At 36.5% G+C, this 17691-nt stretch overlaps 2 protein-coding genes across 7 annotated transcripts; both read right to left on the reverse strand.

Moving 5' to 3' along the window:
- Positions 1-748: 748 nt before the first annotated feature.
- LOC135676767 (F-box/kelch-repeat protein SKIP30-like) lies at positions 749-9737 on the reverse strand. 4 transcript variants are annotated; one of them, XM_065188288.1, is made up of 3 exons: positions 9569-9736; positions 7358-7415; positions 749-2230 (listed from the first exon to the last, which is right to left on the reverse strand). In XM_065188288.1, the coding sequence occupies exon 3, from the start codon at positions 2166-2168 to the stop codon at positions 1125-1127; it is 1044 nt and encodes a 347-aa protein (XP_065044360.1). In that variant the 5' UTR covers positions 2169-2230; positions 7358-7415; positions 9569-9736; the 3' UTR covers positions 749-1124. The 4 variants fall into 4 exon arrangements, with proteins under 4 accessions (XP_065044360.1, XP_065044361.1, XP_065044362.1 ...); XM_065188289.1 differs by lacking the exon at positions 9569-9736 and adding an exon at positions 9359-9522; XM_065188290.1 differs by lacking the exon at positions 7358-7415 and having other exon boundaries at positions 9569-9737.
- A 1506-nt stretch (positions 9738-11243) lies between these two features.
- Positions 11244-17221, reverse strand: LOC135676768 (serine/threonine-protein kinase 52-like). Of its 3 annotated transcripts, XM_065188293.1 has the most exons (8): positions 16969-17221; positions 16767-16856; positions 16173-16682; positions 13002-13123; positions 12464-12672; positions 12215-12389; positions 11885-12019; positions 11244-11675 (listed from the first exon to the last, which is right to left on the reverse strand). In XM_065188293.1, exons 3-8 carry the CDS (start codon positions 16495-16497, stop codon positions 11469-11471), a joined length of 1173 nt encoding a protein of 390 aa, XP_065044365.1. In that variant the 5' UTR covers positions 16498-16682; positions 16767-16856; positions 16969-17221; the 3' UTR covers positions 11244-11468. The 3 variants fall into 3 exon arrangements, with proteins under 3 accessions (XP_065044365.1, XP_065044367.1, XP_065044366.1); XM_065188295.1 differs by lacking the exon at positions 16767-16856 and having other exon boundaries at positions 16173-16654; XM_065188294.1 differs by lacking the exon at positions 16767-16856.
- Positions 17222-17691: the final 470 nt, after the last annotated feature.

The raw sequence follows: 17691 nt of genomic DNA on the forward strand, positions 1-17691 counted from the left end.
ACCACCATAAATTTAGTATACATTTCCTTTCATTCTTATTGCTTATTGATTTAGTTGCTTAATACTTTTATTCACATTCCAAACGAAAGTTATCAAATCAATTTAACTTTTCAAAAACACTAATTCAACCTCTCCGTTTATATATATATATATATATATATATATATATATATATATATATATATATATATATATATATATATATATATATATAAAAGAAACTTATAATACTTATATTTATTTCTATAAAATTTCTACCTTTCAAGAACACAATCCATTTGCGCAGAAGCTAAAGTCCTAATAGCAGTAATGTTAACAAAGAGGAACTTCCATAAATTAAAGGCACAAGTGAAGAAGAGTAATGTTGACAAAGAGGAACTCCTATAAATGAAGCAAGGAGGAACTTCTACAAATGAAAGGTACAAGTGAGGAAAGAGGAAACACAGAACAAGGGAGGAGACAGAGATGGGGATCAAGCCATGAAAAGAGAAGAAAGATGAAAATAAAAGGAGAAAAAAGAATAGAACTTGACTAATATGTTGTGTGCAGCACTGACAACTGCAACCAATCTGATAAAAAAAAAAAGCATAGATCATTCATATAGCAACAAATCTGTTACTGTGGTTGAAACAAAAACTGCAACCAGAGACATACTATACGTTCTTCTGAAGGCTGACTGGCTGGCTGGCCATCCCTCATTGTTGAAGGAGAGCCAAAGCAACAGCCAGAGAATGAGACAGTAGCACTGTTGTTCTCTAATCATATCCTCCTATAAGTTTTGTATATTTCACAATCCAAACAAGGTCTGCTTTAACAGGTAAAGAAGATTCACAAACCCATCTATTTATCCTGACTTTCAAGCACCACACAGATGGTTACTCCCACTCTAAATCTATATGTGATGATCCACATTGAACCACAAACAAGAGATGATTTCAGTGGGAAATGACAACAACCCTATATCTAGATTTGAAGCTTTTCTAAAAGCTGCTAACAATAGGGCAACATGGAAATAAAGGAGCCCAGAGATGACATATTACAGAAAGAGCAAAAAAAGAAGGCTTCTAATCTTATCATCCTTTCGATAAGAGGGAAGCATAGCTATGAGCATCCAATGATCATAACTAGATCCTGAGCACTGCACACCCGAGGATGCTACCACAGCAATGTGTCATGGGCGATAAGGGACGCCACGTAGGCCTCTCGCTTCTAACATTTAAGGCATCAACATCAGACAGCTGCTTGATGCACTGATTCCTGGGGCCAGGCCCGATCACTCCTCCAATCATGTAGATCTCATCTCCCACCCCTATCATCCCAAATCCAATTCGGCTCTGGAACTCCGACGCATATGATACCACCCTATCGGGTAAGTTCTGTCCACATTGCTTGGAGATGCAGCCATTGCTCAGAACGTATGGCTCGCCATGGACCACAGCCATTGGACCCTGGAGCCAACCATAGTCTTTCACATCCCACTGTTTGCCCCCATCCTCCAATATCTGCACTGTCGATAATCCCTTGTGCAAAACATGCATCTTTCCCCCAATGACCACACCAGAGCATGCAGAACTATGGGAATGCTGGAGATTGGGAAGGGGTTCCCATGTATCCAACTGAGGATCATAGATCTCAGCATTTGCTATTGATTCCCGACAGTTTGTGAACCCCCCTGCTACAACAATCTTGCCATCCAGTGCACAGCATGCAAACATTGCCCGTCGTACAAGCATGGGGGCCCTTTGTTCCCACTCGCACCGAAATGGGTCATATGACCAAACCTCATTGCTTGCAAAGATTCGGTCATGATCTCCAGTCAATGGGTCGACTCTATCACTACCTCCCCCAATCACAAAGAGCTTTCCACCAACTGATGCCACACCAAAACGAGCAAGGTGCCTGATTTCTGATGGCATAATTGGTAGGGTTATCCAACGGTCTTGCAGAGGATCATATAGCTGCCAAATGTTCTCAGGCTCAAATGCTAAAACGCAAAGTAACTCTTCCAATGCCCCAACTTCACAATGAGTCTTGAAGATATCGGGGCTTCGAAGAACAGCTCTCCACGAACGACAAACAAGCTGCAATTGAGGATGAAAGTAGAAAGGCACACGTGCCAGGCACTGGATAGCAACTTCATCAGGGAGACCATCAATCAAAGGCGACATAATGTCTACTTATTCAGGTTACTTGACATGGCAAACTAAAGCAATTGGTGAAATCCCACAACCTGCAAAATCAGTGATATCACCATCAAATATTTGATAGTTGACATTGAAGTGAAGAAACAAATGTTCTCTAAAACCTGAAATACTCATAAAATCAATAGAATGATGAAGAATGATGACATAAAAACATGACAAAGTCACCAGAGAAAGCATAGTACTTCATTTGACTCCATAGATGCATCCACACCAAAATCTTACTGCAGGTACAAAATTTAACAGAATATATCATAAAACATCCTCCCAAACCAAGAATGTCCCTTCTACTTATGAGGTTATTTTACTTTCTTTCACATTACAGGACAACATGAAATCGACTGTTAATATTGTATAACTATTGGTTGAGAACATCATTTCCACTGTGTTTAACATATTCTTCTTCATATGGCTGCAAAACTTCTAACAAATATGTCATAAGGTACAGCTGATTTATTTGCCCCTAAACCATTAGATACAATAGATCAGCTACAAGCAATCTAAATGGAACTCATTCCAACCGAAGTGAAGTGCAGTCAGCAACTTTTTCTACTGCTGTCCAAACACACAGGCAAAGGCCTTATCACATCTATCCTGCTTAGGATTGAATGATATATGTTGTATGTGAAATATCTATTGTATCTATAATTCTGATGTATCCAATCCTCCCCATTAACCTCTATCTCTTAACGAAAGGTGTAGAAAGTGTAGATCAACAAAAGTTGGTTATGGTCAATATTTCAAAGACAGATATTCAATCAAATTCAAATTTTAATCACCAAATAATATAAATGATAGCAATTCATCTAATACTACAAATCCTTGTGTATCACAGAACAAAAAAATAAATATTAGAAATAACATGTGTCATATACATAGAAATGCAAGCAATTATGACATCATTTGCATCATATTACACAAGATAAACAACACAAACATAACTTATAATGTGGCTGGACATGTACCTAGGCCAACTAACTTCAATCATACAATTTTATCAAATTGCAAAAGAAGCCAACACAACTAAGGATGGTGCTTATGCCAAGTATCACTCATCACGCAAATATTTTAATTTTGCCCAGTTCACAGAAATTTGTCACATGCACAACCCAACAAATATTGCAATCACCTAATCCGGTAGCTAGCATTAACAACTGCTCACAGCATTCCAGGACACACTAAAACCAAATTATTTAACAGAGATAATCATCTTTTCAGAAACATTAGATGTTTGTGTGTAGGGAAGACAAGAAATCAGCAAATAGGATAAAATCTAATGTCCAAACAGATTCTTGCACGTACAATGCCCTGAAGAGAGGAAATTCCATCAAGAACAAAACATGCCTGCCTACTTTCATTATTCAGCTGTAAAGTGAAAACTTTAAACATCTTCCTGGCATTCTAACCTTTATAACTAAAACTTATACAACGCTGCAGATAACCTGATGATGATATTATCAATTCACCTACCTGTGGGATCACTATTTTTTTGCACTTTTTTTGTGGAACCTTTTGCCTGTCCATGACACCATCATTATGCCAATATACTTCTTCTTTTGGCTCATGATAGCATGTAAGAAACAGATGGGTAATACCAGTATCAGCATAACGGTTCACTAGTCTAGCAGAGTTGTCCTGTTTATATAAACTACAAAAGTTAACTTTAAAAACTAGTTAAATCTACAACAATCTTCACTTTCAGTCTTAAAGGTTGTCCTTGAACTAGCTTGTTTTGGCATGACACTAGTTTAGAAAGGTCCCTCCTCACATAAGTATTTAGATACATCACTTCATTTATGTGATGCTGAAATTTTCTCCAAGTACCATGAGACATATCACGATGTGAATCTTACAACAAGATAGAATGAACGGAAATGACAAGAAAAATGGAAATGCACATCTAACTTTGTATTTGTTATGATGAACAACATTAGTTTCTACCTAACAGCCACTAATATGCCTTCATTCTAATTTTTGGCAGAGTCCTAGAGCAAAAGAAAATACCTAGTTGAACACCAACAACAGCAACAAAAGGAAACATTAGGTCCAAATGTTCAAAGTTAGGTAGCATATGCAATTGTCCTTTTTTCTATAAACATGGCTCCACCAAAAGGGAACATTATGCACAAGGACACATTCATTGTGCAAGTGTACTTAACCAATTGTTTCCAACTTGAGATCCAATGCTTGCACTTCAGTAGCAGTGGCCAACTCTAACACAAAGATCATATGGTTATTAATCGGCAATTCATATCCTTAAGGAAGACCAAGGAAGCACATTCATGAATCACTCATCAGGTCCAGAATTAGTCTAAATGTCTAGACAGATGACAATCTGAAACTAAACAAGGAATCAACAACTGGCTCACATTAAGGTGTAAGAAATCATAAACTCTTAGATATATATGATAATGATAACAGAGTATCAACTCCACAGGAAGAACAAACTTTAGCAAGTACTGATGAATGATAACCAAGAAGAAGCTAGTTGACTTCAGGTTGCCAATCGAATAAGATAGAGAACAAAAGTTTCAACTCCCTTTAACTAATATTTTCAAGAAAAAATCATAAATATATGTAATAAAATTACTGATATTGGAGACATGCAGTTTAACAAGGAATTGAAAAGTTGATCATATAGCAAGAAAGATTTGACATGAATTGTTGATTGAATTGCCAATCAGAAAGAACAGGAAATGCAAGACTCTCAATGCGGCTTAATATGGACTCGCATAAAAGCTAAGTTTCATCAGTTTTTGCTAAAATCAAATTGAAGCCTTTGGTGTTTTGAAGAAACAAGATGAAGAGAAAGAAAATGCATCAGGGAAAAATAACTTCCCGAGGCTTACAGGTATGCATCAGGGAAAAATAACTTCCCGTGGCTTATACAGTTAACATATCATTTCTAGTGGATCTATCATGGTTCACCTAAAGAAAATTCTCTTTGTCAAAATACAATTGCTTTTAAAAAGAATATCATTAATATAAAGGTTCAACAAAGATGAAAAGTGCCATTCAGGATGATTAGAAGTTCCTCCAATGACAATTGCAAATGATAGATGCAAGAAATTACAGTATAGCATAAAATCCAACACAAAAAAGTTCTATGGCAAGTCCAAAGAAAAGGCTTCTAACTAAAAAAAGGATAAAAACAAAAGCTCATCAATCAAAAGAACACTGTGTACAAGGATGAAAATAATACATACTAGTTTCAGTATGTGCAAACAACGACAAAAGCGTGGATACTTAGAGTTACATGAACTAGGCTTCTATGTTACAAATCTTATAATAGTTAAATTTTGTCTCTGCATTTTCCATAATAAAATTTCCTTAGCAAAAGGCATTAGAATTTAACAGTCTTGATTCTAACTCTATAAAGAATAGATGAAACATCTAAATGAAAAGATGACTAATCAATTCTTATTTGAGAGCAATATCTACTTGTACACATACGATTAGTGGAGATGAATAATGATTATTCGCTTAATTTTTTAAGCAAATAGAATATGAAAAAAAAAGGAATATTGGTTCTTTTTTATTATTGTATTTGTGCTGTCTTTATTTTATCGTGTAATTATGTAGCTCTTAATAGAAATAGGTGTATATGTTTGAAAAATACCAAATTGATGAATAAGAAAATTCTCTACACTGTATAATATTTGATGATATGAGACCAACAATTCCATAGGCACAACATCAATGTGGCATGCGTTATTATTGTATTTTCCTGATAACTTCTTACATTATTCTCCTTAATTATCATGTAGAAGTTATGGGTTTCCAACTTCAAAATGTTATTATTCGACTTCAGATCTGCAACATAACAGGTTCAAATTCTGTCATTGCTAACCATTCCTTCTATGGGAAGTAACGAGAGATTAATTGGGATCAATTAAAATTGGACATAATCTTCCAGTCTTACATACTCTATATATGCAAGATGTCTTGGGTAGAAAAATACTTTTCTTTACAGGACAGTCATATCTCCTGTCAAAAGCATAAGAATGTACTCTTAGTTCAATTCGGTAGAATACGGGTCTTGGAAACCCAATGTCATAGGTTCAAAAACCATTGCATCAAAAAAATAACCATCTAGAATGAGTAGACAACTGCCTCAGATAAGATAGACCCATCCATGCCTCACCTAGGGCCCCAGATGGCCTGTCCTGACATTATGGATGCTAAGCAGTTGAGCAACAGTAAGTTCATTTAATATGGCTTTTAAATCAAATAGTGCATTAAGCTCCATATAATTCATGAATTGACCCACATTACGAGTCACATAGTTTCCTCATCTAAGATAACCAAATCTTATTTTCCTTTTCCAACAAAGCAAGAAAAAGATGGATGCATTGACAATGAAATGAGTACAAGATGACCATTAGCAACAATTACTTAAAAAGTAGAAGTTGGCACTTTTTTATATTCTCCTCTATTTTTCCATTTATCCTTCTCTTTGCATGCTCTTTTTATTTTCTACCTTTTATTATCATAAAAAAAGAAGTCTTGGCCTCTAAGGCAATTCAAACCACTATTTTATTTTACTTGTTATAATGTCAAAATAAAGACTGGTTTAATTTATGTATATAAATGGAACATACCTTTTTACTATAATTTATTCTTAAGATTTTTCTAATAGTTTTCATTATTGAACAATTGCCTATATGGCAGTGTAGCACACAGACCATGGTAGCATGTCAACTACCTGCATAATGGCTACAATTTTTAACCATATATTTAGAACCTAAAATTCTTGAAAATACTGCTATAAACCCAAAGGATTTACTTATAGATACCTTAACTGTCACTTTCCCAGTTCTTAAATTGTGCAACCTAGACAAGTCCAAACCAAAAATTGAACCACTTTGGATCAACTTACAAGCTAGCAAATTATCAAGTTTAAAATAATTCAATTTACATGCAAACCCTTCCAGACATAGATAAATAAACCAAGTACATGAGCAGGCCAACCTTTCCAAGGCTCAAAAATGACAAGAAAATTGATTGTTTACAAAAGAGAAATAAGGTTTATATATCATTCAACAAACCATATGACAAAAACAATAAAAAAATTGGTTATGATTATTTTAAATATGGTTTTCAGTTCAAGGAATTTAAGGGTTAACATCAGAATTAAGGTCAAGAACTCCCAATACCTGATGCTTGGCTAGCCATATCAGATTCCAGTTCCCCTTCTTCAGGGAGCCCATCATCCTTTTTTCAGAAATCAAACGGATAATATTTTAGCCACCATTCCTAATATAACTCAATGAAAAATTATCATGACAAAAACACCCTTACTCATATCCAGCAATTATCATAATGCCTCAAAAACAAAAAAATTGTGATTGAAACAAGATTTCAGTCCTAAATTAATGAACTCCAATTAGCAATTCTGACAGAGTCCAACTGATTCCAATCCAGATTCAGGTTTCCATCCTGGTCATGAATTAACAGTCCCTTAAATTTTAGTCTGATCCAGTCTAGACTCTGGAAAAAAGGAAAATTACAAGTATCTTGTCTTTTCTCAAGTACAGAAGAACAATTTAAACTGTTACAGTAACTGGAACAGGTTACTCCAGCATCAGTTCTATTATTATACATTTACTAACAATCTACTGCTATTCTGCAATATAGAGATCTCGGTAAGGAAGAAATTTTTCTCTTGTTTATGGTATTACAAGTTACAAATCCTTTTACTTCTTTTATCAATTGTAAGCATAGGTAAAGGAGACTGAGCCTTAATGTAATGCAATATCCAACCTCATCAATGGCTGATTAAAAGACAGGACACCAATTAAACAGTCCAGAATGTGGAGGATCATGTATGGCATTACAATAATAAGAAAACAGGTAAACTAGTTAAAAGCAACTAGGAAACTAAGCTAAAGTATGATTATCAAGACAAAATATCGGTAAAGATTGTCGCTCAAATATCACATTGTTAGAGAAATGAATGATATAAGGATATCATAGAACAAGTATGATGTTGAATACAATTGCTTGAAGGACAACAAACCTCACCAATATCCAAGCAGAGCAATAAATGAAGGAACTGTGATCATAGAAAAACACTATTCTAGCAGACAAAAGGACACCAAGGAGCAACTATGACGTGAAACAATCTGGCCCAGGAAGGACAATGAAAATAATTTTAATAGAAATTTTAATTCTGTGTCAAAAAAGAAGAGCCAAGAGCAAAAGAAAAACTCTAGAGCAGCAGTAGTACTGACTATGGTTGAAAATGAAGTTACATCAAAATAAATGGATGTTCAGTGAGTGGTAGCTCCACAGGTTCTTCAAAAAGGCCTTCCATGTTTGAGACACAATGATTGACAATCATTAATTTGTGACCTTGCTAAGAGGAAGAAAATGTAGCCGAAAACATGCATGATAAATCCAACTATCAGCACCATACACCATATAATATGCAAAGAAACTACTACTTACCCAGAAGGAAAAAGAGTAGGGAATCATCAATGAAGGTAAAGATGGTATAAGGAATAAAGAGAGATGACACCTTTACATCTAGATTTCTTTTTGCAATAATTAGATTCCCAGAGAAGAATATTTATGACCTCCACAAATATCACATATTTGATGGCAATGTCGATGAAACAAAGCTTGGAAAGTTCAGAAAGCCTATATTCATGATCGATACCCCATTAATCAGAAAGCCAAAGTTTCATGAACTAAGAAAATCTACTATGAATTTTCCAAGGCGACAAAAAAGAACCAGAAGAACAACAAGAACCACATCAATTACGGAGGAATTCTATAAACAAATCAGACACAAAAAGATGACGTTGCAGACCATAATTTCTTGTGAGATCTATTTGGTTCAACTATAACCTAGAAAATCTAATATGTTGCATGAAACTTAATCACAGCAACCACCGGACCCTAATTATCGCAGGAACACCGCATCACTACATCTTGTCCAACCTCCGGGTAAAAGCCACGAAAAGATCATAAAATGAAACCTAATGACACCAGAGCAAGAAAAGAATCCAACAAGAAACCTTCCTACAAGGCAAACCAAGAAGCAGAGGCAAGGCAAGGGAAATCCAACCACAAGGACCACCGCATCACAGCAAATCAAAGTGCCCTATAGGACTAACACCAAGGTAAGCACAACCAGACAAATTCGCCACAACCTGCGAAGCCTCTCGTCAAATTGGAGCAAAACGAATTGTCACTCGCCGAATTAGGGTCTCGCCCGGACATCGCAGTAAGATCACCGAAACCCGCACGCAAAGAGAGCAAGACAAACGCGTGCAAAGCTCACAACTTCGCCTTCATCCCACCGCAAGAAGAAAGGAAGAGAAAGAACCCAAGAAACAACATCGAGAAGAGAAAGATTATACCTATGAGGGATCGAATGGTCGCGTCGCCCAGTTGACTTCGCTGCGGGATGGATGGATGGATCGATCGATCGAGAGAGGGAGAGAAGGAGCTCGTCGCACGGCAGCGGCGTGGCAATTGCGACCCCGATAGCGGATATGCGCATCTGCGGAGGTGGGGTGGAGGCGGTGTGGGATGAGGGTGCCCAGAGGCGCACGAGACGACGGGGCGCAGTTGATGGACGGCTGTGATTGGGCGGGCCGGCCCATTGGGTTGGTGCGAGCGGGGACGAAGGGAATTGACGTCGAATTGGAGTGGAGGGTTGGGATGATGTTGATGTGTTGAGATTCGCATTAAAGAGCTGATGCCAACCCAAAGAGGGAATTTGATGCTCATGCCTCGAATAAGAACATAGAATTGAGGTCAAATTTGATCCAGGTGGTAAAAGCCAATCTTGTTTGGTTCATGATTGAGACGAGTTGGTTTGATTTCGATCGATGCATGTACGATTGGGTCAGGATTGAATAGTTTGATCTAATACTTTGATGTGATATTATGATCCTCCAGTTAAAATTAATATATATGATCAGATAATTTTATAAAATGTAATTAAAATTTAACATAACTATCCTATAAAAATATCATGACGTTGAAAGTTCGATTTGTATATACATATATACATACATACATACATATAAATATATATATAAAGAAATAAATTTATAATATTGAAACTTAAATATGAAATATTGCTATTTCCAAATCTGGAAAGAATATATGCTATCTGTTTTAGCAATGCTAGGAGTTCACTAGCAGGAACATTTGCAGGTGGAAATGAGTTCATATATTATAGTTAAAGCACTTCTGGTGAAAAAGGAAATGTAGTGGAATCTATCATAATTAGCTTTTCTAAGGACACAAGAATGTTTGTAGTGATCAAATTTAGAAACAATCCAAAATAGTGTTTCTGATCCTTCATGTTACAATCTCCTCCTCCGCAACAAATAACGTGTAAAAAGAAGTGTAGCACTCAAAGGAGCATCCTGCAAGAGTAAATCCCAGTCTTGTCATTTTGCAGAACAAGGCCAACTTTTTCCTCTTTGTTTGTTACATACAGAGCATTAAAGATGAATAATCTGATGTCGCAGAGTAGAGGATATACTTTTTCCTACTCTCATGCCGCATCTCATCACAATTTCTAGCCATCCAAAGTGTATTGGTGGCAAAAGGCGTCAAGGATCAAATTCACAGTAACAGCATACAAACACAGACATCTCTGCAAGCACTAACACAGGTACCAAAAGAGAGTTTTGAATGGCGTATATCACCTCTTTCTGATACTGCATGCTTCCTTTATTAATCAGAGCTGCTAAAATGTTCTACAGAGCACATACAGAAGTTGATTTTGCCAACAACTTGAGTGACCAGGTTGGCATCTTCTATGGCATTCTCTTCATCAGCCCTCTTTAGCTTTTCACAAGAATTGCCTGGTTATATATATCAAACTTTCTCATGTCATCAATGTAGATGTAATGGACACTTTTTAAGTCTGATATGGTATTGTTCATCTCTGAAGGACAAATCTCAGACAACAGTTTGAGTTGATTGCTGTTGTGGTTAAAATCCTCCAGTTGCACTAATGGCTTCTAATTTGACAACATACACTGAAAATAAATAGCACCAAAACCCATCTAGCAATGGATAAATTGTGATTTGTATTCATGCAAAAATAACTTATGCGCCAAGGTCGATATTTAAAAATGGCATGGATATTTAAGTACATAGCATCTTTCCAGTCATTTGACTCGACCCACACAAGTCTGAGGCAATGACCTTTATGCAAGTAGGCAATTGCTATTCAGTGCTCCTTGTCTCTTGTTGTGATAAAAGGATTCAAAAAACAAGGGCTGTCTGATAAATGAATTATGGACCACGAGCCAGGGAAAAGCAGAGGCAGCCAGCAGCTCGATCTTCAGGTACCATGCCACCACCTTTGCTGGTATCTATTGCCTCCAAGAGCTTCACGACCTCGTACATCTCCAGTCGCTTATCTGGGTTTGCATCCCAACATTTCCTCATTATATTTGCCAAAGAACTTGGACAACACCGAGGAATTTCAGGTCGTAGATTCTGTAAAATTCAACATAAATACTTACATACTCGAGAGAATCTTGATGTCATTTAATTCAAAACTAGAGCAACAAGAAACTTTGAAACAACAAATTAAAAAAAAAAAGAATTCATGAACATTCTCTGCCTTAATTAATAAAAAAAGGCAGCTCATTTTTTATAAAATAGAGAATAAATAAATAAACGATTTTCTTCATGATGGGACTAACCTGTCGAACAACAGCGGAGGACACGTCGACAAAGCTAAGATCAGCATATGGCATGTCACAGCAGTATATTTCCCATAAGCATATGCCAAAGCTATAAACATCACATCTTCTGTTGTATGGCTTACCATCAAGGACCTGCAAAATGCTCACCTGTCATATCTTACGTATTACAAGCAACAAAAAGAACTGGACCTTCTACTCAAACTTCAAACTTCATATGCTATTTAAAGTTTCTCTAATAGCTTCATTGACTCATTAACAATAGCTCAGAATCTATAAGGATGACGAGCATATCATGAAAACATATGTAACATGTTATGAGATGTGCACCTCTGGAGCCATGTAGCCTAGGGTTCCAGTTTCACCAGTCATGTCCCTGGGATTCTGAGCCTCGACACGTGCAACACCAAAATCAGCAATTTTTAGTTTTCGATTGGTATCCAGTAACATATTTTCAGTCTTGACATCACGATGCACAATCTTTTTCGAATGCAGATAACTTAACCTGCATTCTCAAGAATGTTACATGGCTCCTTACAATTATAAGCAAAAACATAGGACTTCTGGCCAGACACTTACCCTCTAGCAAGATCCAGTGCAACTTGAATCACAATTTTGTAGGGGAGCTTCCTTCGCCTGTTCTTGATCAAGTATTGTTTCAATGTTCCCCCAGCAAGATATTCGACAACAACACAGCACGCTCGAGTTGGAAGGGAGCTATGGCAATTACTAGTAGAATCATTTTGTGGAATCTTGAGGTTTGAAGTCCACATGGAAGCCCCAACAAACTGTAATCCACAATATCCGAGCTGTAAGCTGAAAAATCTATTCATTCAAGATGATTATAACAGGAGGGGAGAATAAAACTGCTTCTGAATGGATGACCACATGAAACCAAAATCAATGTCAAAGATAACAAGAGAATGAACCATGCATATTAAATTATGGTTTATACTTCCAAGACATAGTTCACAATTAGCTGGCTTGATTTATGCTGACAACTTTCCATCAAATGAAGCAGACAACTTATTCCATAATCACCATCAAGATTCAAGACTCCCAAGGACAACATAAAAAGTGAAGCAACATTGACAAGTTAATATATCTCAATTTTTACCTTGGTGACGTTTGGATGGTCTAGTCTATGCCAAACAGCAACCTCTTGCTGAAACGATGCCCGAAGAGCAGCGGTTTCAGCATCTATGGTAACCCCATCTTGTCCCCAGTCCAACAATTTCACTATAAGATAGAAACTAATTATTATGTAACAGCAAACCTCAGAGTTATCAACATTGTAATACTGAGAGATACAACCAGACACAATTTCAGAATTGTACAAAAGTTCCACCGATCAAACTGCTTCTCTATTTGCAATTGATCTGAATGTACTTATAATAACTTACCAATTAAAAATTACAATTGTAATATATAGTTTTAACCAATAACAAAAGACACAAACACAGTATTCTCCTCTTGACCATAGTAGATAAAGAAAAGCAACTATAAAAGTGGGACCAGTGCGGTGAAAATCTCTGAACAACATGTAACCTATTGAGCTACTAAGGGAACATGGGACAAGCCTTTGAAATGCTGTTCTTATATATTCCTGAACAAAGGACACTTCTTTAAGAATGACTTTTAGAAGTTATATTGCATTGGATATTGACAATAGGCAGTTTCTTCTTCCCACCGTTTGGGAGATGATGATGGAAACCCCAGCCTACATCGTAAAAGAGCAAGAACAATTGACAAAGAAGAAGAAGAAAAAGGAAAAAGCAACTCATTGTACGTGCAGTCACTTGTACGCACATGCACACAGATTTAGATGCACATGCACGTGTGAAACACACTGACATGAATTTAGCTGTCAAACCAGTTAATATGTGATCCAGTTTAATTTGGTTCCAAATAGACCCAATTTAAGCTTGAACAAATATCTAATACATTTGTTCATTTATCTAGGCTTGAAATTAATATCAAGCCATGCTTAACGTTGGTAGGCTTGATCAAACTCCACTCTTTTATGCCCAATACCCATGGAGAAGGGTGGTTTTCCTTCCTAACAAAATCAATAGAACAGCAGAAGGTATCAAAAATCCATGAAAAGCCTGATTGCTTTGATGGCATACCAAAAAAAAAAAAAATCAAGGAGTTTAGTTAGATCATAAAAATATTTTCTTAAAAAGATGTCTGTAATGGCTCAAGGTTTTATTTCCAATGAACACAGAAAAGGTTGCAAGTAAATTTAACGATCACCTCTCATTTTCTTCATGCAATAATTATAGAATCAGTAACATTAAATATTGATATGGTAAGCGAAGTCCATTCACAAATGCAAATGTTTTGTTTGCAACACCACAAATTTAAGAAACTATCATGATTTAGCAATGAGGGCGGCCTTGGGATGATGCTAAGGTTGCTCATTTGCAACATGGGTGGTCAAGGTTCGAGTGATAGAAACAATTCTCTCCACATGTAAGATAAGATTGCATATTGACCCTCCAATATTCTGCATTAGTGAGAGCCTCATACATTGGACTCGCCCTTTTTATCATAATTTAGCGATCATATTTAAATGTATTAGTAAATACAGAGCATGTATAAAGAAACCTAGAGTTAAAACAAATTCAGAAAGAAACTCATTCATCCAATAAAAGAAATTAGAACAAGAAGATGCATTATCAATATGGTTGAAGCCTGCCATTCTGCATTAGCGGAATAATGATTTACCAACAAAATCATATATCAAGACCAGCATAGCACCACCGTTTAAATATCTTTATAAGTCCTAGTCCAAATGAGAAAACCATGGGCATAAATGGCACATGGTATTTCTTGTATAAATTGTGGCTATGAGACAAGGTTTGACCAAAGTAATTGACTGATCCCGTCCCAAATTTTTTTTAGCATGGTCAACTTGTCATAACCTAGTAGTCTGCTCCTTTTGATTTCCCAACAAAGTTCTATATTATTATTTTTTGATTAAGTAGGAATATATGATGGATTTTTGGATTCTCAACTATCACAAAGAGAAGCTAGGGGTACACTTTCCGACACAAATAAGAAGAGTGGTACACCTCTTCTCGTATGTCATCTTTGTCTCTTTTCTTCAACCAATTTGCATCTCAAGTATTATCTGTAAAAGATATGTAAAACAATACCCTTATGCTCAATGGTTATTCTTTGATTAAACGTGCCTGAAATCTTTCTTATTCTCGAAAATGGCCAACCAAAAAATTATATTAACCTCATGACAATACAACATTTTGTTGCAGTATTAAGCAAAACATGAGCAGAGAAATTGGAGATGAGAAAAGAAAAAATTGAATAAGAAGAAAGACTGAAAATAAATGCTAAATAAAGTTTGATATTCATTTTCTTCTATACATGATTTTCATATCCAACAAGTTCTCTGGTTTACTTGTTATAGAAAATTCACAAGAACATGTATAAAGTATCTGCTGTATCTTTCTCTAAAATTCTAGATATATGGAGATATCAGTCAAGACAAAAAAGCAAGGTTTGAAGGATAATTTAGGCATAAAGATGCATCATGAGTTTTTGAATAATTGATACTAACATCTCAGGCAAAGTTTGCTAGAAAATTATGGATGAATCAGAAGGTTTTGAAATAACCACTATAATCCTCTAAATTATGAATATTTAATCTTGCTCTCCTAGGATCAGCCAGTAAGATATATAGGCTCGAAAACACTAACATCTCAGTTCATCAGAGTCATGGCCAATCAGACAGATCAGAAACATTGCTGCCACATAGACTAGGCAACTATTGTTATTTCAACAACTTGTAGTGTATAAACAACCGGTTGATCAAATTGCCATATACGAAAAGACTACTGGTAGGACCAGTCATTGTATCAACAATCAAAATACTTTTGATGAGATTAACCAGGATAAGTGAAGAACTTGTTCGATATCACTCCTTACACCCATCTGCAAACTTAATTGGTTTAGCAACAATTCATATAATATGCAAGATTCGCAAAACTTATCTAATAAAACATGATGGAATTTAAGTAACAAAACTGCATTCTCTTCAGTAACAATTCATTATCATGGAAAAGCCACTGGTAGAATTCCACACAACCAATTTTTATCCAATATAAAGCACGTAGGAATAAAAGATATGCAAAATGCTGCAATGCTTTTTGCTAAATTAGACTACATGTATAAACTACTCAGAAGACCATAAATGCTGGAGTAAACTAATAAAGCTATGAAAGACAATAGCATCTAAGTTACTTTTGTCCAAAATTCAGGAGTGTACCTGCAACATCCTGGCCATCATACACGCCACGATAAACTGTACCATAGGTCCCTCGTGCAATGACATACCTTATTTCCAGCTTGGATAGATCAATCTCCCATTCTTCTGATGGTTTCTGAGAACCTCTTCTTTCTTTTAACCAGATCTTTGAGAGTGTCTTCTCCAGCTGTATATCTAGGCTCCTCAGATCAATTTTATCAGCTCTAACAAACATATCATTACCATCAAGGCTCCCAGACCCCTTCGAATTAGAATGTGATACCCCCTCCTTCACCTGGGAGGCAGCTCCAACAAGACTAGTTTCCTCTCCTCGTTTTGCGTCCATGATGCCAAATCAAAACCAACTCGATGAAGCTTAAGAAAAGCCCAACTGGGTATACTTCTACGTAGACTATAAAACCTTACTAATACTCTCAATCATAACCGATTTCGATATTATCGAACCCTTAAAAATGTCTTCTTTGCCACCAGGATTGAATCTCCTAAAATAGACGATTTACAGATTACAACCTGCATAATTCCAACACCTATCAATCCAGAACCAAAACTCTATACCAAAACAATACAAACCGATCACAGAACAAACCCAATTACCAGAAATTGTGCCAAATCGCCAAACAGCAAGTCACGCTACAAACCAAACTGGAGACGGAAAACCAAAAACACCAACTCCAGGCGAGAAAGCTGAAAATTTTGACAAGCGGGATGATCACAAGTCGCGAACTTTACTTTCTTCCCAACACACAAAACAAGAAAGACACCGAGTGACGGCGAAAGAGAGAAGAAGACAAGGTACCCTGGACGACGGGGAGCCGGTTCCGTTCTCCAAGGTCAGCAAACCATCCGGTGGCGGGCCGAGGCTGGCCTTGGAATCGATGAGGGGGGGCACAAAATAAAGACAACGAAGACAGAAGGGATGGAGATCACCGCGTGCGAGAGAGAGAGAGAGAGCGAGCGAGCGGAGAGGAGAGGAGAGGAGAGAAGGGAGGGGGAGCAAAAGGCGCCTTTAATATAGGGAGGGGCGGCGACTGTTTCCAAAAGGCTCCAACGAAAGGAAATGGGAAGCATCGAAGCAAAATACGGAGAAACCGAGGAGAGAAATAGCGGGTGAGAATAAAATCCTTAGAAACTGTTTTCTCATTATTTAATAAAGAATAATTACATCTGATATATTCATCGAGGGAGAATCGATGTTTTCGTGAGAGCCACGTGTTAGCACTATCCTTGAAAAGCATCTTTTGGAATCCAATTTTGTGTGGATCCCATCCACTCTAAAGCATAATAATTATTATTATTTTTTGTATATAATGTCTCATATAAGTATCGAACACATAATGATGTTATCATATGGTGGTATCCAACACGTAATCTCAACATGTAATAATTAATGGCAAGGCCATACGAACCTCAACAATACAAGTCAATATCCAAAATATTATTTGCCCTTAAACAATCATTTAATAGCTAAAGTGAGATTGACGTCACATCCCAATGGACGATTTCTTGCATATGCTATCAT

This window comes from Musa acuminata, chromosome BXJ1-6 (genome assembly GCF_036884655.1).
Source record: "Musa acuminata AAA Group cultivar baxijiao chromosome BXJ1-6, Cavendish_Baxijiao_AAA, whole genome shotgun sequence".
Taxonomy (NCBI): domain Eukaryota; kingdom Viridiplantae; phylum Streptophyta; class Magnoliopsida; order Zingiberales; family Musaceae; genus Musa; species Musa acuminata.